The sequence below is a fragment of the Nanorana parkeri genome, unplaced genomic scaffold, assembly GCF_000935625.1.
Source record: "Nanorana parkeri isolate BGI_ZX_2015 unplaced genomic scaffold, ASM93562v1 scaffold370, whole genome shotgun sequence".
NCBI lineage: Eukaryota > Metazoa > Chordata > Amphibia > Anura > Dicroglossidae > Nanorana > Nanorana parkeri.
The window spans coordinates 130,937-153,353 of record NW_017306638.1 but is presented as its reverse complement, the minus strand read 5'-3'; the positions used below and the strand labels follow the sequence as shown (position 1 = coordinate 153,353).

The 22,417-nt window shown below is 45.3% G+C and overlaps 1 protein-coding gene across 1 annotated transcript in view; it reads left to right on the top strand.

Moving 5' to 3' along the window:
• The window catches only part of SLC9A3 (solute carrier family 9 member A3), a 313,153-nt gene that overhangs the window by 171,414 nt on the left and 119,322 nt on the right, over nucleotides 1-22,417 (top strand). The window contains exons 8-9 of the mRNA XM_018558948.1: nucleotides 5,175-5,264; nucleotides 11,428-11,498. Of these exons, the coding sequence (XP_018414450.1) occupies nucleotides 5,175-5,264; nucleotides 11,428-11,498 (161 nt within the window). The remainder of the gene's footprint in view (nucleotides 1-5,174; nucleotides 5,265-11,427; nucleotides 11,499-22,417) is intronic.

The window sequence follows — 22,417 nt, the reverse complement described above, 5'->3', positions numbered from 1 at the left end:
TTAGTAAAAGTATCTGTACTTGTACTCAGACTCTAAAAAATGGTATTGGAGCTTCCCTAATAATTACTGTCACTTAAGGCGGTAAAATGCACCTTCGCCTGTGTAAGCAAAAATCCTTGCACCAGCCCTGCTGGCGCCCTATCCTTTTGGGGAGGATTTTGTAAAACGAAATTTTTTTTCGCCCCCCCCATTATATAAACAACCACTGGAACTGTACCCTGCACCTCCCCTCCACACACACATGTTTTTATTTTAATTTTTCACATTTTAATATTTTATTTTTTTAAATCAATTTTTATTTATTAATTAATTTTTTATTAAATATTTTTATTTTTTACTTTACTTTTAGGGGCTTCTAACCCTCCTTTCAGGATCCTGAGGAAGCGGAATCCTTCCTCCTGAAAAATGAAAATGGAATCGGGTCTCCCTCTAAACAACCTATGCCTTAACGCTTGCCCAAGAAAACTCAGGTCTATGAAGTGGAATGGGGGGAAGGCCGGATGGGACAAAAAATAGGCCCGGGCATTTTGGACTGAGCAGCCCAATCGCATGACCCCTGACAGGCCCCACCCTGTCACAATCTGGGGTGTAATTATTATTACCCAATAGTAGCTCAATCGAGGGGCGTGCGCCTAAGGCGGCTGCCTAATTGCAGGGGACTCTGTGTCCCCCTTAGTCTGGTCCATGTGTTCCCTCAGTCTGGCCCTTATGTCCCCCCTCAGCCTGGTCTATGTGTCCCCTCAGTCTGGCAATTGTATCCCCCCTCAGTCTGATCCATACGTCCCCTCAGTCTGGCCCCTGTCTCCCCCCTAAGTCTAGTCCGTGTGTCCCCTCAGTCTGACCCTTGTGTCCCAACTCAGTCTGGTCCATGTGTCCTCTTTTCCTGGCCCCTGTGTCCCCCATCAGTCTGGCCCATGTGTCCCCTCATTTTTGCCCCTGTGTCCCCTCTGGCTCCCCTCAGTCTGGTTCATGTGTCCCCTCATTCTGGCCCCTGTGTCCCCCATCAGTCTGGCCCATGTGTCCCCTCATTTTTGCCCCTGTGTCCCCTCTCAGTCTGGTCCATGTGACCCCTCATTTTTGCCCGTGTCCCCCCTCAGTATGGTCCACGTGTCCTCTCATTCTGGCCCGTGTCCGCCTTATTCTGGTCCATGTGTCCTCTCATTCTGGCCCCTGTGTCCCCCCTCAGTCTGGTGCATGTGTCCCCTCAGTTTGGCCACTGTGTCCCCCCTCAGTCTCGGGGGGGTCATCATTCCAGTTTCCCCTAATCAAACAGTTTGAAGGATTTTATTTAAACCAAAAGGAGGTATCTTGTTCTTAAATGTCCTGTATAAAGTACATTCTCAAAACTTTCAGATGAAATCTATTCAGTCTATGTGGTCAGTTGTTGTCTCCCTTGATTGTGGAGGCTCTTGGCTTCCTTCGATAAAAAGGATTTTCATATTGTTACCTTGCCAAATCATCAGCAATTTCTTCGCTTTGCTGGGTGCAACAAATCCAGGCTTTCTCAGTTACATCCACAAACCAAGTTCCCTGTCATGGTTGCTTCTGTCCCTAGCATTATCATTGGGCAATTTTTTTTCTCCCTATTATAATGGTATGATGGAAGATTGTCTTTTGGGTTGGGGTAGAGTTTTGGATCCTCTCTCTGTTCAGTGTTGTTGGTCTCAGAAAAAAAGCAATATTTCCAATCAATAACTTGCAATATCCTTACTTCACTGGACCCCCCTTCTAACCAGTCATCTGGTCCAAATTGAAACAGTTGATGCCACAGCTGTGGCTTTCATCAATCATTATGTGTGCACCAGAAGTGTTGTGGCATCGATGGCGATGGTCTAACCTGTTTGGGCGTTATATAAAAAAGAAAAAGACTTAGCGCTCCAATTCTACCAAACTGCAGATCAACACAGGCATCAGGTGCAGACTGCCGTGTGCTCCGTCTTGTCAAAGAATATCTCTGACCTCTATGATTAAGCCCAGATGGTGAAACACGTGAGAGGCATTGGGGTGGGAGATATACTATGGTGGTATATACCTATTTGAACTTTGCATGGAATTTCCAACAATAAAGTTGGATTTTTATGGACCTTGGTTTTGTGCGGCTGATTGGAGAGATACTGTTCTGGGCGTTGTTTCATTTTCCAGAGACCTGTTGCAAGTTCCCAGGGTGGCAAACTGGCACATTTTCTCAGCAGACAATGTCTGGACCAAGGGAAATGGTCTCTTTATCCTGCAGTCTTACAGGACATGTGTCTATATTGCGGAACATCAGATGTGGACTTGCTAGCTTGTCGGTTCAACAAGAAGCTGGACAGATTTGACCTGGTACCCGACAGCAGATTCCTTGGTGAGGTCAGTATTGTTGGTGCATCACTTCGGTCAATAGGTGTCACATACCTGGGTGGAGACTGAGCTGACCAGTGGGCTTCCCTTGCACCACTAGTCCAACTACCCTGGAGATGATAACAGGAGGAGTGGGGACTCAGGGACGCACAAGTGCCACTGCATTGGTAAACACGGTTTCTGAATTTGAGTGCGTTGACCTCAGTATGGTAATGGCAGAGACTGGGCCACGGGCTGGGCAGCAGCGTGAAGTAAATGGGCTGGAGCTTACTTGAAGAGACACAGGACAGAGTCCAAGCAGGAAAGCCCAGTGGATGCCACAGGTGAATCAGGAACATAGTCGAGGTCACAGGCCAGGGTCATTCACAGTGAAACACTTGCAAGGATAAGGTGCCAAATCGAGAAACACAGAGTAGTCAGGGCCACAAGCTAGGATCGAACACAAGGAAGCCAGTTGCCGGGTAGAAGTGCCAAGTCGGTAATCAGAAGCAGAGTCAGGGATGAAGCCGGGTCAGAACACAGGAAGCCAAGCAGCAGGAGACAGGAAACAGGAAGCAGGATACAGCTGAGACCAGTCAGCAATGGATTCAGGACTCACACTGACTTTATAGTGGATCAGACGTCACTGAACGTGCGTAACAGCATGCGTAGCGAGCTGACATTTGCATGCATGGAATCCAATACACGTGCACCCTTTATTAAGAGCAAATTTGCACTTAAGCCTAAGGACAGGAGCACGCTGCAGGTCATGCACATGAACCAGGGGTGGCTTTTTGGTAAGTAAAAGCCACCCCTGGTGGTTTCTAGTTCAGCACTCCTTACCTAAAGACAAAGTTGTTTTGAAACAAAGGACCACTTTCTTGCCCAAAGTGGTCTTCTCATCACCTTAATGAAGATATTGTCTAACTTTACCTGCGTCTTGCACTAATTCATCCGAAGGTGATCTTTCTCTGTTACCTGGATGTGCCCCCTCCATCAGCCCCAGTGATGGTTCAGTCCATCACAATTACCATTTTAATTTTTTGTAATGCTTGCTAGCAGTAGATATATGCTCAAAAATAACGAGTGTTTAATTAAATGTTAAAATACAAAAAACATCATGGAGTCCCCCCCAATTCATTCCAGACACTTTAGGTCTGGTAGGAATTTTAGGGGGACCCCATGCAAAAAAAAATGCGTGGGGTGCCCCCTAAAATCCCTTACCAGACCCTTGATCCGAACAGCAGCCTGGCAGAGTAGGAAAGGGGGGAGACAATCGTGCACCTCCCCTCCGGTGCCATACCAGGCCACATGCCCTCAACACGGGGAAGTTGCTTTGCCAGGGATCTTTTCCCCGCAATGCTGGCCCAGTGGTTGTGGGGGTCTGCAGGCAGGGGGGCTTATCTAAATCTGGGTGTCCTCTTTCATAAAGGGGCACCCGGATCCCCTACCTTGTGAATGAGTAAGGGGTAGCTGCTACCCCTTCTCATTCACCAAATACATATAAATAGTAAATAAACACACCACACCACCCTGAAAAGTACTTTATTTGAAAAAAACAACACAGTTTTTGACAAGTCCTTTATTAACCCCCCCCCCCAAAAAAAATGTCCATCGATGTAATCCATAGGTCAATCACATAGGGGTCCTCCATAGGGGACCAGGTGCTGTCACAGAATGTAAACAAATGGGCGGAACAAGTTCAGTGACGTCACAACTCACTCCGCCCCTTTGTTTTATCTTTTGAAGCAGACCTGTCATTTGCGGCTGGTGTTCATCATGTTCGGATAAGGCAGCAGACAGTGGCGATTTTTGCTTTGCGCGACGACCGTCGGAGGCGGTCGTCCATTGCAATTGACGAGGATTTTTTAAATAAAGGACTTGTCAAAAAGTGTGCTGTGTTTTTTTTTCAAAATAAAGGACTTTTAAAGGACGGTGTAGTGTAATTCTTTTTACAATGTCACTATGTATTTAATGAATGAGTAGGGTTAACAATTACCCCTTACTCTTTCACGAGGGGGGGGGCAGGATCTGGGTGCCCCCTTTATGAAAGGGGGCACCCAGATTCAGATAAGCCTCCCTGCCCACAGACCCCCACAACCACCGGGCCAGGGTTGTGGGGAAGAGGCCCTTGTCCTCATCAACATGGGGACAAGGTGCTTTGTTTGCCAAGCATCCTCCCCATGTTGAGGGCATGTGGCATGGTATGGTGCAAGAGGGGAGGATTGTCCCTGCTTTCCTGCTCTGCCAGGCTGCTGCTTGGATCAAGGGTCTAGTACGGGATTTTGGGGGGACCCCATGCTTTTTCTTTTTTTTGCCATTTGGGGGGGCAGGTTTTTTTTGTGGTTCCTTTGGACTGTCAAAAGTTAAAAAGCAAAAAGGTAAATATTTAATGTTACTTTTTTGCAACAAATGTTAGTTTGTAATTATCGTTCAACTCACCCGAAATTAAAAATTCAGATTCGTCTAAATCCGAACAACTTTTCCCGAAAAATGAAATGATGAAAAATGAAATGATGAAAAATGAAATGATGAAAAATGAAATGATGAAAAATGAAATGATGAAAAATCCAAAACTAAATGAAACAATTTGTTTGGCCGGCTTACATATCTACTAAGTTATTTGCACACTTTTCCCTTTTGTTTATTCAAAGTTTAGTGAAGCTGACACAAAAATTACAGTGCTGGATTTCTAAAGCAGGGCTAGGAAGGTGACAATAATATTTCACTAACTGATGCTCTTATTACTCTTCACCCAAATAAAATGTATTGGTTTTCTTCAAATAACTTGTTTGTGTTTGTATAATTTATTTATGTTCCAAATTCATACTGTACATTTATGCTTATTTGAATAGGGGCTTACTATTAAACCTTTAGTGCAATGGTTAAAAGTGAAGAAAAGTGAACATCGGGAAAAAAAACTCAATGAAAAGCTTCATGGCCGAGTAAGTTTCACATTTGGTTAAACTAGTTTGTTTTGAGACATTTGTTTTAGGCCAAATTTGTGATTGCTTTATGATTACTAAAATAACAGTTCCTTTCTGCTACCTCTAACACAGATAAATTTAATGGCAATAAGAAAAACATATGTGGGTCTTATGTAGGGATGCATTGGCCGCCAAAACATATCGGCCGAAAATGGCACTTTTGGCATAATGCCGAAAGTGCCATTTTCCTGCCGATACATCGGCGCATACCTGCTTTCTTTCCTCCCCGCTGGGCTCTGCTCTGTGCCAAAGCAGGGAGGAGAGAAACTGTGATAGCCGGCCGAGGAGAGCGGGAGGAGAGTGCTGTGAGTGGCCAGCGTCTCATTCCAGACCGCTCATCGTCCTATCACAGTCCGGCAGAGCGGTGTGTGGGCGGAGACAGGCAGCGCTAGCACAGGAGGCTGAGCTCTCCTCTCTACACCGCTCGATCAGCCTCCTGTGACAGAGTGTCAGAGAGGAGAGCGAGAGCAAACACTCAGCGATCGCTGAGTAAATGTAAAGCAAATATGTTGCACTAGGTCTATGTGAACCAACTACACACTAAAGTGTTAATAAACAAATCTGTGTAAAATTACAACAATCCATGTGAAAAAAATTGATGCAAGTGGATTATTTACATATGACTAGAAGGTTCAACACACAAAAATAATAATAATAATAATAAAAAAAATAAAAAAAATCAACACTGGAACCTTCAGAATTAGTGCCAGTGATCAACCTCATTGGTTCGGCATCTATATCTCAAACATGCAAACCTCTGGCTAGCGATGTAGTAAAACAACACAGAAAACTTAAATTTAAACCGTGATATTAATTCAAGCTGTGAACAAACTTTGAGAAGGAAGAAGGGGCTCTGTGGTGGCCCTCCAATCCTCCTTAAAAAAAAGGGTGGGAGGTTTACGATATAAAGCTCTCCATCAACAGACTTAATAGTTTTAAAACGACACTATATCTAGCATATTAAAATAGAAGGACTAAATATAAATCAATAGGCAACAATAATTATATTTTCTTCTGTGTGGGGAGGTTTACGGTATAAAAATCTCCATTAGCGGACTTAGTAAATAAGAAAACAACATTATATCTAACATATTGGATAGAAGGACTTAATACAATACATTTAAAAGGTCATGGATGAGACACATAGGATAGGAAACTCATATACAGGGCATGGTTAATAAAAAGACTGTTTCGGATCGGACCCTCATTTTCATGAGTGCCGCTTACCGAGTGATCGGCATAAGGTCCCGACTGAAACAGTCTAAAAATAAAAAATAATAAAGGCAGTTCCACAATCCCATTAACCCTATAGGCAACCCTAAGATAGCTACTTTCTTTCAGGTCTACGGCAAGGTTTGCAATATATGAGTTACAATTACAATATACCATTATTTATTTCTATCCATGGGTGTTTGTTAATAAGGGGGCTGATTTTAATGTTATCCAGGACAGATTACAGCCAAATCTCATTGTATTCATTACAGCGGAGGGGAATATTAATAATCGGTTTCGGTGAGTTTATAATCTTAATAAGATCCTCCATAAGAGCCCAACTGTATGAGAAATTATTTTCATTTTTAAAATGCATTTTCTCTAGTGTTTAAAACGTTTTCTTTAAAAATAATAAATTAAAAGTGAATGTATAAAAAATTGTGTGTTAAAAATGGATAAAATTGTTAAAATAGATTGTTATCCTCCATGGGAATAGCACTGAGTATTTTTATCTCCACAATTTATCTCCTAAGTCTTTACTCTATTCTGTGTTAGAATTCTCTAGGCCTATTCTAGATGTTTATATATTCTAACTCCTAGGGTCTTGGTGGTCAGGTATCTTGTGAATGGTGCTATCAATCTCCTGGGTTAATCATTTGATAGAAAACAATTTAGGTCCAGTTCAATGTTCAACCCTTTCGGTGCCATAGTTTCCATCAGGAAGATCCACTTGGTCTCGTTTCTAGAGATCTCTCTCTTCATATGGTTCCCTCTCCAATGTTTGAATATTTTGTCCAAACCCATGAATTGGATTCCTTTCGGATTGCAACTAATTCAATAACTAATGACCCTGATGCTACAGGCTTATTCCAAGATAACAATGCCAGGATTCATCGGGTTCGAATTGTGAAAAAGTGGTTCCGGGAGTATAACACATCATTTTCACACATGGATTGGTCACCACAGAGTCCCGACCTTAACCCCATTGAGAATCTTTGGAATGTGCTGGTGAAGACTTTAGGCAGTGGACTGACTCACCCATCATCTCTACAAGATATTACTGAAAAATGAATGCAACTCAGCATGGAAATAAATGTTATGACATTGTATAAGCTTATCGAAACAATGCCATGGCAAATGCATGCCGTAATCAAAGCTAAAGGCAGTCCATCAAAATATTAGAGTGTGTGACTTTTTTTGGCCAGGCAGTGTATATGTAAGGTTGGCACCTAGCAGGCGGGCAGTACACTGACAGTACTGTGGTTTTTAATTTTACTTTTTACATTTACTTCTATGGAGTAGGACTCTGGACCCAATAAGACAGTATAACCATACAGGTTATGGTAAGAAAGGTCTAAGTGAATCAAAAAGCCCTTCAACCAAATGAGTACGTAGCAGAGTAAAGCCTAATTCTAATGTTTCTGAGAGTACTGAGAGTACTGACTGTAGGTCTTTGAGGCATTCCCCAGCCTCACCCCCAGCACGTCCCGTCCCACGTCGACTGAAGCCCCACCCCCTCCCGCCAAAGGCCCGCTGGACCAAGTCCCGCCCTCAACCTGTCCCCAAGCTAGTGTAAAGGGGGAAGGGAGGAGACACAGAGGAGCCTCCCTGTCCCTCACTTGCTCCTCACTGCTTAGGTGCTCCTGTTAGATGCCAATATGAATGGAGAAAAAGCTGTCAGCTTCAGACATGAAGCTGACAGCTTTTTCCTCCATAATTCTAGATGAGGCTCTGCCTCAACTGCCTCCCCTGATTCAAGATGTAAAAAAAGAACAAAAACGGAGTATTGCAGTATGCAATGATACCTTTCTTATTGGACTAACAAAATATATAAAAGACAAGCTTTCGAGAGTTAACCTCTCTTCTTCAGGTCAGAAGCAATACTAATCAACATGACAGTTTGTCAGTTAAAGCAAGAGAAAGTTGTTTGGGGGGAGGCCATAAATGTTGGACCTGGGAGTAAAGAATGCCTCCTGATAATCAAAAAACAGAACAAATAAACATAGGATGACCAATAAACCCTAAACAGATCAGAGATATATGACATACATGAATATTGTGATGTTCTATATATTCATAAAATGTTCTGGTAGTGTGTCAGAAAACCAGAATCCACATTAAGTCCCTCCTTTATGGCATTGAAATTTAAAACCTTTTTTATCTCAAATGTTTTCCTTTCATGAAAGTTTTTAAAATTTTCTTTTAGTACTTTAATTTTGAGGTTTTGGATGGAGTGATCCTTCTGGGAGAAGTGATGTCCTATTGGAGTGCAATATTAATTTTCTTTGTGGTTCTTGATCAAGCTCCTGAGATGCAGCTTAAGGCCAGTTTTCCCAATGTAACAACCTTTGTCACATGCTGAACACTGTATCATGTACACCACCAGGGCCGGATTTACTCCCCCAAGGCCAGGTCCCTCAATGCGCCCCCCTACCCTCCAAACCCCTCCACACCATGGAGCATGGCAGACCGGCAGGCTGCATACAAGTGATCTCAGGGAAACAAGACTACCCACCCGGCGCCTGGAACTGCATGTCCCGGGTGTCGGCAGATAGGAATTCCACACCCCTGCTGCCCCTCTACTCCCTGCTGCCCCAAGGCTGGGCCTTGGTTGGCCTTGTGGAAAATCCGGCCCTGTACACCACGTTAGCAGATGTGCACCCCAGAACAGACACTTACACAGAATGGCACAGTACAATGCAATAAACCCCACTGCAAACTTTGCCAACATATATGTGACAGAAATACAGCGAGCCACAATAACAAAGCGTACACCATTAAAAGGTCATACTACTGCACATCTGCTAAAGTGGTGTACATGATACAGTGTTCAGCATGTGACAAAGGTTGTTACATTGGGGAAACTGGCCTTAAGCTGCATCTCAGGATGAACCTACACAGGAGTTCGATCAAGAACCACAAAGAAAATGAATATTGCACTCCAGTAGGACATCACTTCTCCCAGAAAGATCACTCCATCCAAAACCTCAAAATTAAAGTACTAAAAAAGAATTTTAAAAACTCTCAAGAAAGGAAAACATTTGAGATGAAAATGATTTTACATTTCAATGTCGTAAAGAAGGGACTTAATGTGGATTCGGGTTTTCTGACACACAACCAGAACTTTTTATGAATACACAGAACATCACAATATTCATGTATGTCATATATCTCTGATCTGTTTAGGGTTTATTGGTCATCCTATGTTTATTTGTTCAGTTTTTTGATTATCAGGAGGCATTCTTTACTCCCAGGTCCAACATTTGACACCCCACTCACCCCCCAGCCCCCTAAAAACTTTCTCTTGCTTTAACTGACAAACTGTCATGTTGATTAGTATTTCTTCTGACGTGAAGAAGACAGGTTAACTCTCGAAAGCTTGTCTCTTATATATTTTGTTAGTCTAATAATAAACACACTGCAATACTCCGTTTTGGTTTTGTTTACATCTATATATATATTGTGGTATTGTGTGGCAATCACACGGTAGAACTGGGGGTTGTAGTCACCCAGGACTCTCAGCCAGAGGGGCTGAGCAGTTCCAGGTTCTTGTACTGGGAAAAAGCTGACTTTGTGGCTCTTCCCAGGATTTCTGGGAATTGGCATCCTCCCTTGCTCTCGGTCTCTCCTGGTCGCACTGGATCCTCTCTCCAGGTGTCTTTGCTAGGCCACACTCAGGCGTAGCTGCGAGGGGGCATAGCCAGGGCCGGCCTGGCTGTGCTCCCTCACCCCTATTGCCATGGTGAGCACAGGGCGCATGGGGTGCCAGGCAGCCAACACATCTCGGGGAAGGCAGGGAGTAGAGGGGCGGCACAGCCTGCAGCTTTTCCTCGTGTCGCTGCTGCTCTCTCCCGCCTGTATGGGCAGAGGCAGTGGGAGATTCGAGAAATGGAGCTCTGCAGCTGGCGGGGGGGCTGTCATGCAGGTTGACTGAGCAGCGAGGAGAGAGCCACCCATTCATAACTGGTTGATAGTAAATATTTTACTATCTCCAGTCTCTGAATGTATGGGTGCTTTCTATTCATACAGTGCTGAGGTTGCTCTGTGTTCTCAATTTCTTTTTCTATTTCAAAAGGGGAATGTTAGGGGTCTGTTTAAAACCCTAATATTTCCCTGAAGACCCCCCAACAGTAACAATAATACAAATTATAAAAAATAAATAAAAATAATTTTTAAAAAACCACATCGCCCGTTGATAAACCCCAGGGGCTGTCATGGCTGTGCTGGGACCCAGCCTCTTCTCCGTCGGCCGACCATCTCCTGGCCAAGTCCTCCCTGTCTAAGGATGGCATAAACCCCCAGTTTCTAGTCCTGGGGGCTGCCGCTCCAGCTCTATCGCCCGTAGTTCCACCCCTGGGGCTGTCCATGGCTGTGCCTGCGCAGGAAGGAGGAGGAGGAGATAAAAGAAACGTACAGGAACTGCCATGGACAGCTATCTACAGGTCCCCAGCAGGCCAAGTGTGGGAACTCGGACAGTCACTGCTATTTAAAAATGTAAAGGGCTGATAATGGCCTTAAGAATCTGAGCATTTTCACGAGTACAATTTCAAGAAAATTAATTTTTTTCTATTTTTGTAATGAGCTAGTCCAAATAAAAATCAAAGAGATAAACATATATGTATCCAAATGTTCTACCAAATTAAAACCCTATCTGTGCTAAAAATAAAGAATGTATGATTTTTAGTGTAGACTACAAACCCAAAAAGGTGTGCCATCGCCAGAACAGAAAAAATGCCACACATACAAAAAAACGTATATTCCAGTGGATATATTCTTTTCTATACCTCTTCATTGTATTTTCAATTGCTAGTCTTTTTAACTAACCAATTTAAAGATATATTATACATGAACATTTATAATAGCTGATATGATACACTTTTAACATGCATATGTGTCTGTATTTCTAAAGGCATTTGATCACATTTGCTCTGCAATTGAAGATGTCTCTGGACAAATTGGGCACAACTACATGAGAGAAAAGTAAGTAAATAGAATAAATGTTAGTTAAAATATACCTAAATTTAAGAAACAAAATTTAACAGGTTACCAGTCCTTAGATGTGGTGGCTGCATTGGTTATCTTTTTATAGTTGACTAAAGTTAACTTCCCACAGCCCATGCCAGCTGGTGCAAGTGGTCTCATACTTAAAAACGTCACTACACAGCTCCAGAGGCTGTTTATGACTAGCGGTTAATGGTCAATGCGGCCATGTGACTGAACTGATCATTGATAATTTTTTTTTTCTTCCAGGATGCCATTTGAAAGAAGAGATTCTCATTGGTCAGCGCTGTCATGTGGGCGTGCTGACCAATGACAGTTTGCCATTGCAAGCATTATCACTTTTTGTGCTTGCTCATAACTTACTGAGAATGAATAGAAGACTTTGTTTAAAAGCTTTTTTTTCAGTAAGTTAGAAAGGTTACATTACCAGCATGTAGCAGTATAGCTAGAAAGTTACATCAAATAAAATCAGGATAATGTGGGTAACAGCAGGTATCCAGATTGGTGTAATCACAGCATTAGCTTTGGAAGTCATGCTCCTGGATTGTGGGACCTGCCTGAAATGTTATCTCTTGTGGTTTTTTACAGACCTTTGTGTGTTCAGTTAAGTGTGTGTTAGTTAAGCGCAGAGCGCTTACCAGGTCTGGATCTATAGCACAGCCCCAAGTGTTTTCCAGTCTCTGAAGACTCTTTTATGAGTATGCAGTGTGGGTCGACCATTGGAAGCATTGTTACCATTGAGTGCCATCACTAATTTGAAATTATAATTCCAGCAGTGTGCATGGAAAAGGGTTAACTGCACTGAGGAATTAACCACTTGCTCACTGGGGTGTTAAACCACCATCCTGTCCAGGCCATTTTTCAGTATTCAGCACTGCAGTACTTTGAGTGACATTTATTCCGTCATTCAATGCTGTACTGAAATTAATTTTTAACCAGTTTTTGGGGACAAATAGAGCTTTCTTTTGGTGGTATTTATTTTTTACTATATAATAAAAAAGTTAAAATTTTTTTTGAAAAAAAACCCTGTTTTTCCTACGTTATGTGATTAAACATTTATTATTATACAATTTTTTGGTAAAACATAAAAGATGGGATCATGTCGGGTAAACAGACACCAAACATGTCAAGCTTTAAAATTGTGTGCATCCGCGAAATTGCAAAAAACTACCATGCCTCAAATTGGCCATAGGTGACGCTTTAAAAGCTTTTACCGCTCATCAGTTTAGAGCAGGGGTGCCCATTAGGTCGATCGCGATCTACCAGTCGATCGCGATCTACCAGTCGATCACAAAGCGAACACTGGTAGATCGCGATCGGCTGTGTCCTGTCCTCTCGTGGGGCTCATGCGGCTGCCGGCTGAATGTGTTAGACGCCGCAGACGGGAAGGGGCGGGATACCTCTCCCCGTGTGCAACGTCGGCCACATTCGGCAACAAGAGCACCGTGGGAGGACAGGACGCCAGCGCATGACAGGAAACCTGGAAAGCTGCTGCAGTGGAGGTAAGAAAAGACAGACAGGAGAGAGACAGCAGAGAAAATGAGAGAAGAGACAGCAGAGAGAGAGAGAGAGAGAAGAAAGACAGCAGAGAGAGAGAGAGAGAGAAGAGACAGCCAAGAGAGAGGGCCAGTTCACACCACAAAGTCTGCGTTCCAGAGTTTTCGGCCTCTAGAACGCACTGGAACGCAAGCCAGCCGCCCCCTATATTTAGGTACGGGAGGGGCCGTGGTGTTGTATTGAAGTCAATGGCACCGCCCGACCGCAGTGCGATCGCCCGCGCCCGGAACGCAGGCACATTAGTGCCTGCGTTCCAGTCCAGTGTGATCTGCAAAAATAGTGCTTGCAGCATTTTTGCAGATTGCACTGTGTATGTATCATATTATGTATATAGAATATTATCGTATAGTGGAATGTCTTTTAACCTGTCATTTTAATTGACTTCAATGCACCGCCACGCCCCCTCCCGCCCCTGAATGTAGGTGTTTTTTTGTTGGTAGATCTCATTGAGCTCGTCATTTAAAAAGTAGATCTCCAGATGAAAAATTGTGGGCGCCCCTGGTTTAGAGTTAACAGTGATTAATGGCCTTAAAATTATTGCTCATACTCCCACGTTCACAGCGATATGTAACAGGCGTAATCGTTTTTTTTCACACATAGGCTGTGTAGGGAAAAATTATGACCCTTGCTTAATCACATTTTCAGACTCCATTTTGTCTATGTAATATTATGCTTAATGAAACATATTATGAAATGTATCTTCTAAGTAAATATGGTAAAATATAAGGTACACTACTAATAGTAAAAGATATGACAATTCAAATGATAAATACACATACTAAATATAGTTATACAGTAGATGTCCTACACATATAATATGTTAAATACATACTGTATACTAAATACCAGGGGCGTAAGTACAGATCATGGGGCCCCATATCAAAATTTTACTTGGGCCCCATGGCAAATCCTTTAAAATCTAAATCAAGAACAAGTAGCAGTTGAGCCGTCTGCATAATCTCTTCCTGTACACCTGATATCAACTCTTCTTGATTGGAAAAGCCATAAAGAGGTACAAAGTCAACAGCAACTTCAGCAATCTTTCATGGGGCCCCCTTCCACCCCCCAGGCCCCTTAGTAGCCGCATGGGCTGCTATAGCTATTGTTACGGCCCTGCTAAATACAGGTATAGACTTTAAAACATCTTATTATGTTAGACATGTTAAAACAAATCTTTAGAGAAAAATGTATATTGTACAGCATTTTTGTAGCTAGGGTGTTAGCCAGAGGCGGAAATACCACCGGTGCATCCGGTGCGGCCGCACCGGGGCCTGAGACTGTGGGGGGGGCCTGTGAGGTCCGGTCCTGGGCACCCCCCATGGAATATTGGGCAGTGCAGGGTCCCGGTGTTAGAACACCGGGGCCCGCACTGCCGACTGGCGTCTCAGTCTGGCTCTGATCCTGCGCCGCAGGCTGGGTGAGTCCTAATCGTGGGGGGGAGGGGGGCGAGAGAAGGGGGGGTTGTGTGCTGTTACTTCATTTAGACAAGTGGATTATAATGGGCAACATTACTCTGTAATGTTGCTTATTATAATCTATTTCTCTGATTAAATGATTACAGACAGGCCTCTGGTCTATCTAAGTTTGTGACTACTTTAGAATGTGTGGGGTCACACATTTTAACGTAATCCCCCCAGTTTTTCGGCGGTGGAATGTGTGATGGCCAATAGGTCAAGCATTTCAACGCTTTCTCAGCTGTTCCAGGTCAGATCAGCATCGCAAATCGTATGTTCATGAGAACCGATCTGCCCTGGAACAGGTGTTCGGTACTGAAATGTCACTTCTATCCGACTTTGTGAGTACAGTGGAATGTGAGATCACAGTCACAAGTCGCATAGAAGTGACATTTCAGGAGCGATCAGCTGTTCCAGGGCAGATCGGCTCTCCTGCACATCCGACCTGCGATGCCGATCTGCCCTGGAACAGCGGAGAAAGCATTGGAATTCTTCACCTGTTGGCGGTCACACATTCCACCCCAAAAAAACTGGGCGTGTGACCATGTCACCAGTCACACATTCTAACGTAGTCACAAACTTTGATAGAACACCGCCATCAGATTGGGTATGGCCGGTACCCATGTGAGGGGTCTGGGCAGCCTGGTGGGCCCCTTACATGGGGGGCCCCTCACAGCTGTACCTTTGGTGGCATGGCAGAGGTGACAGGGGAGGGGGTAGAGATGTGTACTCAGTAGGCAGCAGGGAGAGATGTATACTGGAGGGAGAGTGGGAGAGATGTGTACTGAGGGTGGAGAGATTTATACTGGGGGAAACAATATGTCCTAAAGGAGGGGGAGAGAAGTGAACTCAGAAAGAGAAAAGAGTGTACTGGATGGAAAGATTTATTGGGATCACAACCTCTCTCCCTTCCCCTCCCCCTCCCCCCTCAGAACTCCTGTGGCACCAGGAGAAGTGCTCTGACAATTCACACTTCACAGACTATGTATTCACATGTCCTGCACCTCCACCTGGCACCAGGAGCAAGTGTTGAAAAATGATCGTCCTCTAAGAGCAGAGGGAGAACTTACTGTGAGGAGCTTCACACGCTGCATGACAGGCTCACAGTCAGCTACGGCCACAGTGCGGGCTCAGCAACTTCAAAGTCAGCAGCAGGGGGGCGGGGCTGACAATACAGCTACATCCAGATCTCTACAGACAGCAGCCGCTGGAGCTGCTCGTATACTAGCACCAGCACTGGAGCCACTGCACTGCTGCTTAATTCAGCAGGGGGGCACACGGGGGGCAAAGCATAAAACAGGGGGGGCAATTGCCCCCCCTTGCCCCCCTGTAGTGACGCCTATGCCCTTGTCTCTTTTCTCTCTGTTTGTCTGTTGCAATATGTTGTTTTTGCAGTGTCTTGGCCATCTATTCTCAAGGTTACTCCACTGCCAATTCTTTGTTCTATGCCTTGGAGTGAACCCACCACCGGGCCAACGTAGGTCTTTAGGGGTGCTGGTGTTATGACCTACTCTGTGGTGGATGGTTTACATATTGTATCAGTCCACCAGTTCTGCAATTAGCTCCTCAAATCTCATCAGCCGACATAATTCCGCTGTCCATTCCAAAACCGGGGGAATGACAGGGGAATTCCAATGTGGATATTAAAGCTCGGGCAGCGTTGACAAAAAATCTAAGTAGAGATTTCTTCACCTTAGAGATAGAGCCCGGGAAGATGGAAAGTAAAGCCATTTTAGGCGTAATGTGAATTTCAGTAGAGGTAACTCGTGAGTAGACGTGAGAGACAGCTCGTCAAAAGGGCTGGAGCAGAGGGCAGCTCCAACAAATGTGAGTCAGTGTACCTAGCTCAGTTTGGCATCTCCAGCAGGAGTCTGAGTGCATTGGGCAAATTTGGTGCAATCTTACCGTGGACCTATACCACCTGGTCAACAACTTGAAATTCCGTTCTTGCGCGTACGTTGACATGCAGAGCGTGTGTGTAGCAAAGGCATTTGCGTCGGTCGTCTTCCGATAGGATGATCCCCAGTTCTGGTTCCAAGGCTAAGAAAAAGTGTAATGAATCCCCATTAGTCATGGAGATCAAAGAGTGATAGAGCGTTGAAACAGAATGAGGGATCGGTAGAACTGCAGCATACAGTCTCTCAAAAGGGGTAGGGGCCTATAAAAGGTTGCCAGAAAATGACAAGAGTTTTACGAAGTGTCGGAGCTGAAGGTAGGCCAACCATGAGGCACGTAGCGGTGAATTTGGGCTAAACAGTGAAGTTAGCGGTTTCTGGACACTTCCAAGCAGACTTTGGAATACATAGGAGGGTTCGGAGACCTTCCAGCACAGAAAGGTAGGGCCACCACACCCCTCAGGAAAACCCGGGTTGGCCAAAATTGGGGTAATAGGGCCCTGAAATGTAGATAAGTTATGTGACGGACCGCCTGGTACCCCGACTGGGTACCTCCGTCAGAAATCAGCTTCCTCTCCGCTGGAACCTGAATTCCAGTGTCCTCAGCCCAAACCTGCCTAATTATCGTACAGAACCAATGTATTAGGACAGAAAGCTATACTCCTCAATCATCAGGCAACACCAATGTTGAAGTGGAAACTAAGAACTGACTTTATTGAAACCAGCTCAGTATATATACAGTTCTGGAAGTCTAAAAACTTAACTCAATCACACATGCATGCAAACAGACATCACCTCCCCGATGCCTTAATGAATGAATAGGGAGAGAGGAGACACATGTGATGGGATTAACTCCTGAGTGTATCATAGGGTGATGTACTCATCTAGACCCGGAGTCAGCTACTCCTAGAGTCAGCTATTCCAATCCCATCATTAACGCAATAGAAGAAAGGGACAAATAAACTGTAACACATTCATTGGGAGTCTTAGTGCAGAGTTAAGCTCTTGTTTGCTGCTGGAGTCACACTCTACACCTTTAATGGGCAATGGGAAAGATGTGGCATATAAACTCCACACATAAATCAGGGTTATTAGTTCCAAGGTGTACACGTGCATAGCAATCCTCTGGGTTCCAGGAACAGTCCTTCAAGTCTTAGTTCCATGTAACCCCAAGAGGTCCAAGGGGGGGTGGGTCTCCATATTCCTAGGTCCATAGTCAGTAGGAAGGAGGCTAGCCCTCAGGCTCCTCCAGCAGCCCCAGTGACGGTTCATTCCGCCACAAGTTTTTTCAAGGCATCGTGGTGTTCCACACCCGCAGCAGCAGAGGCGGAAAAAAAGGAAGGTCCAAACGGCGTGGCCTGTGAGTAGCAGTAACCACGGGAGGTTAGATAAGGGGACCGGGGAAAGGTATCATTCAACAGTAACCCAAAGTGCGGGGTCGAGAGAATCAAACCAAGCTACCAGGTGGGATAAATGAGTAGCCCTATAATAGGACTGTAAATCTGGGAGAGCAGCGCCACCATGTTTTTTCTTAATTAAAATAGCATATCGAAGTCTAGGCTTCTATTCCTCCAGATATACCGTAGGACAGCTGAGCGGATTCCTTTAAAGAACATTTTTAAAGAAATGGTCAGGAAGGAGTATAGGAAGGGTTTGGAATAGGTACAGGCAACGAGGCAGCAAGTGCATCTTGAACAGGGCGATTGTACCAAACCAGGTGTGGTGCAAATTCATCCAGGAGGTAAGGGTATCTTCCAGTGATTGTAGCAGGGGGACAAAATTGAGCGTATAGAGATCCGACAGGTTAGATGGTACTTGGACCCCTAGACTTGTAATATAATCCAAGCGCAAGGTGAAGGGAAACAAGCCACTGAGACCATCCCGCTCCGCTGGGGTTAGCGACACATCTAGAAGTTCACACTTTTGCAGGTTCACACGGTAGTTGGAAAGGACCCTGAATAGTTTAAATTCCTGCATCACAGAGGGAAGAGCCACCAGAGGGTTGGAGAGGTAAAGCAGCAGGTCATCAGCATATAACCGCAATTTATGGACATGCTTGCCTATTAGGAGGCCCCATACCGCGTGATTAAGTCTAATGGCATTAGCCAAACGCTCCATAGCCAGGATGTAGAGCAAAGGGGAAAGGGGACATCCTTGTCTAGTGTCGTTATGAATTCGGAACGGGGCAGAAAGTTTCCTGTTCACCTGCGCCCTGGCATGGGGCCGGTGGTACAGTGCCATAATTTTATCTACAAAGTCGTTAGGGAAGCCTGCATGGAGTAAAGAGGTCTGTAAAAAGGGCCAGCTGACAGGGTCAAAGGCCTTTTCGGCGTCCACTGAAAACAAACAAAAAGGAATGCCTTGCGATCGAGCATAGTATATTAAGGTGTCCGCTTAACATCCACATTGATCAGTTAAATGGGGCGGTAGTTGTTACAATTTGTCAGGGTCCTTGCCTGGTTTATGCAGGACAACTACATGAGCCTCCAGTGCCTGGCACGGAAAGGGGCAGGACAGGGAGATGGCATTGAAAGACCTGACCAGCGGATGTGTCAAGTGGTCCTTGAACCGTGTAAAAAACTTTGTGGTGAAGCCATCAGGCCCAGGACTTTTGCCTGGAGAAAGCGACTTAAGCGTATTGAGGACTTCAAGGTCGGTAAAAGGAGCAGTAAGATCTGGTAGGGCATGTCTCGGGAGGGGGGGGAAGGGCCGTATGATCGAGGTCAGTCTGGAACCTAGACAAATAGCCAGTAGACTGGGAAGCATCCGGCATAGCCTGTAAATTATATAAGTAAGAGAAAAATTCATGAAATTCCTCTGCTATGCCTTCCGAGCTATGGACCACCCCATGTTTGGCAGAGTTAATCTTAGGAACATAAGTACGGAGCCATTGCCCACAAACAGAGCGTTCCAGTAAATGACCACTTTTATCATCATGTTCGTAGAAAACACTGCGCCCCTGTTCTCTATGGGAGAGATACTTAGCGTCTAGGAGCTTCTGAATTTCCAGACATACCCTTGTCAGATTCTGCAGCCAGCAAAGAAGGGGATGGCGACTTTTTATGTGCAGTTTCCAAAGAGGCAAGGTCAGACAATAGTCTGGACAGAGTAGCACCCCTCTCCCTCTTCAGACGGGAACCGTGTTTTATGAACACCCCACGAACAGTGGCCTTAAGGGCCTCCCATTGAGTCGGGACGGGGGTAGGATCAACTGCATGATCAGATAGAAAGTTGGCAATAGCAGTGGCAATATCGGATTTACAAACAGAGTCAAGAAGAAGATTCTCATTCAGCTTCCAGGTTAGGATGGGTCAGGACTAGGATGGTTTGCACGTATCCGAGACCTCCAGGGAAAGAAAAACAACAGGGAAGTGATAAGACCAGATGTGAGTGCCAATGGCAGTAGTAGTGGCCCAAGAGAGAAGATGATGGGAGATCAGGAAGAAATCTATCCTGCTATATCAGGAAGAAATCTATCCTGCTTATGGGAGCCAGAAAAACAGGTATAATCCCTGTGGCGAAGGTGTTGGATTCGCCAGGCATCCACGAGTTGCAGGGAATGAAGGCGTTTCCTAAGCCTGTTGAGGGAGGAAAATGAGATCTGGCATCCAGGGCGTCTGTGCTGGTGGGGAAATCCAGACAGGCGGAACAGGATCAGACCAAGCATCCAGCGTCACCGAGCACGATTTCAGCGCGTGCAGGAATCTTTCCATGTCGGCCGGGGAATAAAAGACGTATGACTTGGCATCTTTTCATGCCACCAAGTGGAAGGGGTAAACCCAACGGTATTGTATGGCCTGCTACAATACAATACAATGGGTTTGAGTACCCGGCGTCTGGCCAAGGTGTTGCGGGAGAGGTCTGGAAACAGCAATATCTGTGCACCATCTAAATCGATGGGGCCTCCATCCCAGGCCTTGTCTAAGATGGCTTCTTGTTGCTGGAAAAAGTGGAGCCTGCACAAGACATCCCTGGGTAGCTGTTGGGTGGGGGTGCGGAAGCCTGCTACTCTGTGGACCCTGTCCAGTTCAATGGGGTGTGTGGGATGTTTGCCCAGGAGCAAGTTGAAAATGGCCAAGACAATGGCCTTAAGGTCCAACAAGCCTGTGGCCTCTGGAATACCACGTAATCTAATATTATTACGGCAGTGGCGATCCTCTTGGTCATCTATATGCAGGGATAGGTGTTGCAGAATATCGTGATGTCTGCCTACCTTCTCCTGAAGTTGCTGAACTGATGAGGACACAGCCACAGTAGTGGATTCCAACTCCTCCAGCCGACGGCCAAAGCCTGCCAGGCCTTCTTTGAGTTCCGTCATGTCATGATGGTGGGAGGCCTCCAGCTCCGACTTCGTGGGCAGCATGGAGAAAAAGCCCTGGAACATGTCGTCCTCCCGTGCCGAAGCGCTGTCATCCCCAGCCATCGAGGAGTCCGAGTCCACCTGTGGTGTCGGGAGGAGAGGCCTCGGAGTCGGACGGACCCCGTTCTCGCAGTTTGGCTGCGACGAGGCCACGTGTGCGCCCGTGGATCGGAAGAAAGTTCCGATCGTCGCATTCGGGGTCGACGAAGAGTTCCGAGCTTTGGTCTTAGACCCCTTCTTGCTTGTCCTGCCCATTTGGGAGGGAATATGGTGCGGGAAGAGCTTTCCTGAGGTCTGTTCCCGGGAAGGCAGCTGGAACTCTTACAGCATGCACCTGCTAGCGGCCATGAGCAAACCATGCCCCCCAATTGTGCAGATGTTTATATGTGTCTGTAAAATTCTCACTTGTGGCACAGTAATTAAAGTCTATTTTGTGGGTACATGTGTGCTGTGTATACAGTGAGTAGACTTAAGTTTAATTTAACCAAACCCCTTTAAGCCCCTCCTACTGTTAGCACAATCTGGCAACATCCACTGTCAGCCCAGAGTGCATAGTGTGCCACCTGCATCTCCTCCTTTGAGTGCCCAAGAAATACCTAGCAATTCCCCTGCCTGTGTCCCTGAATCAAAGAGGAAAAAAACAGGATTTTTGTACTTACCACATTGTCCATTTCTTGGATTCCTTAATGGACATAGGTCCCGCACCCCTGTGTTTGTAGTCTACTCCTAATACTGCTTTCTACAACAATGAAGCATGCTGGGAGAGGAAGGGATTATACCTGGCTAGTCAATTGCCTTTTTTTTGTCAGTGCCTTATTTCTCTTGATTGCTGCACAATTGTCTCAGAATAACGGTGTACTGCGTCCCTTAATGAACTCCAGGAACTGATTTTATGGTAAGTTCAAAATCCTGTTTTTTAGGCACTGCATTCTCCTCCCATTGACTCTGATTTACAGGGGATTGTTCCAAACCTTATTGATGCAGTTAATAATAATCTGCATCTGTAGGATCAGCCTGCTGGGTCTTTAAGAGTTCATACAGCTGCAAAGACCTTTCCACTATACCCACTATATGACTCAGTCCTCTATGCAGACTGAAACACCCTGAAAGGTCTTGGGCCCTGAGTGTATCAGCACTTTTTCCATGTGAAAGGGAATTTATAAATCGGTGGTCTGTCACCTGTGGACACTACACTTTTGGAGGGTGTACTCACTTTTTGGGATGTCACTGACAGGCAGCTAGAGTACCTCCTTAAATCACAATTTAAATTGACTGGTCTTGCCCTTTGTCCCATGTTGGCAGGGCCGTAGATAATTTTTTTTGCCTGGGGGGGGGAAGGGGGGGGAGGGGTTCAGCTTCCTCAAATTATAAGACTTTATCTAGCAGACACACCAAGGTTTGAAAAAAAAGCGACATCCGTGGCCACTTCAGCACCCATACACACACACTATGTGGGGCTTCTCGGTCAAGAGTGCGGTGGGACTATTTGCCTGTGACTATTGGCCAGTGGGTCCCCGTGTGCCTTCCACTTTTCTAGGTGAGAGGCTCCTCAGCCTTCCCCTAGCACAGCACTGTCAGTTCTTGCGCCGAGCAGCCATTCAAAATATGCCTCCCAGAGTCCCAGAGCCGAGT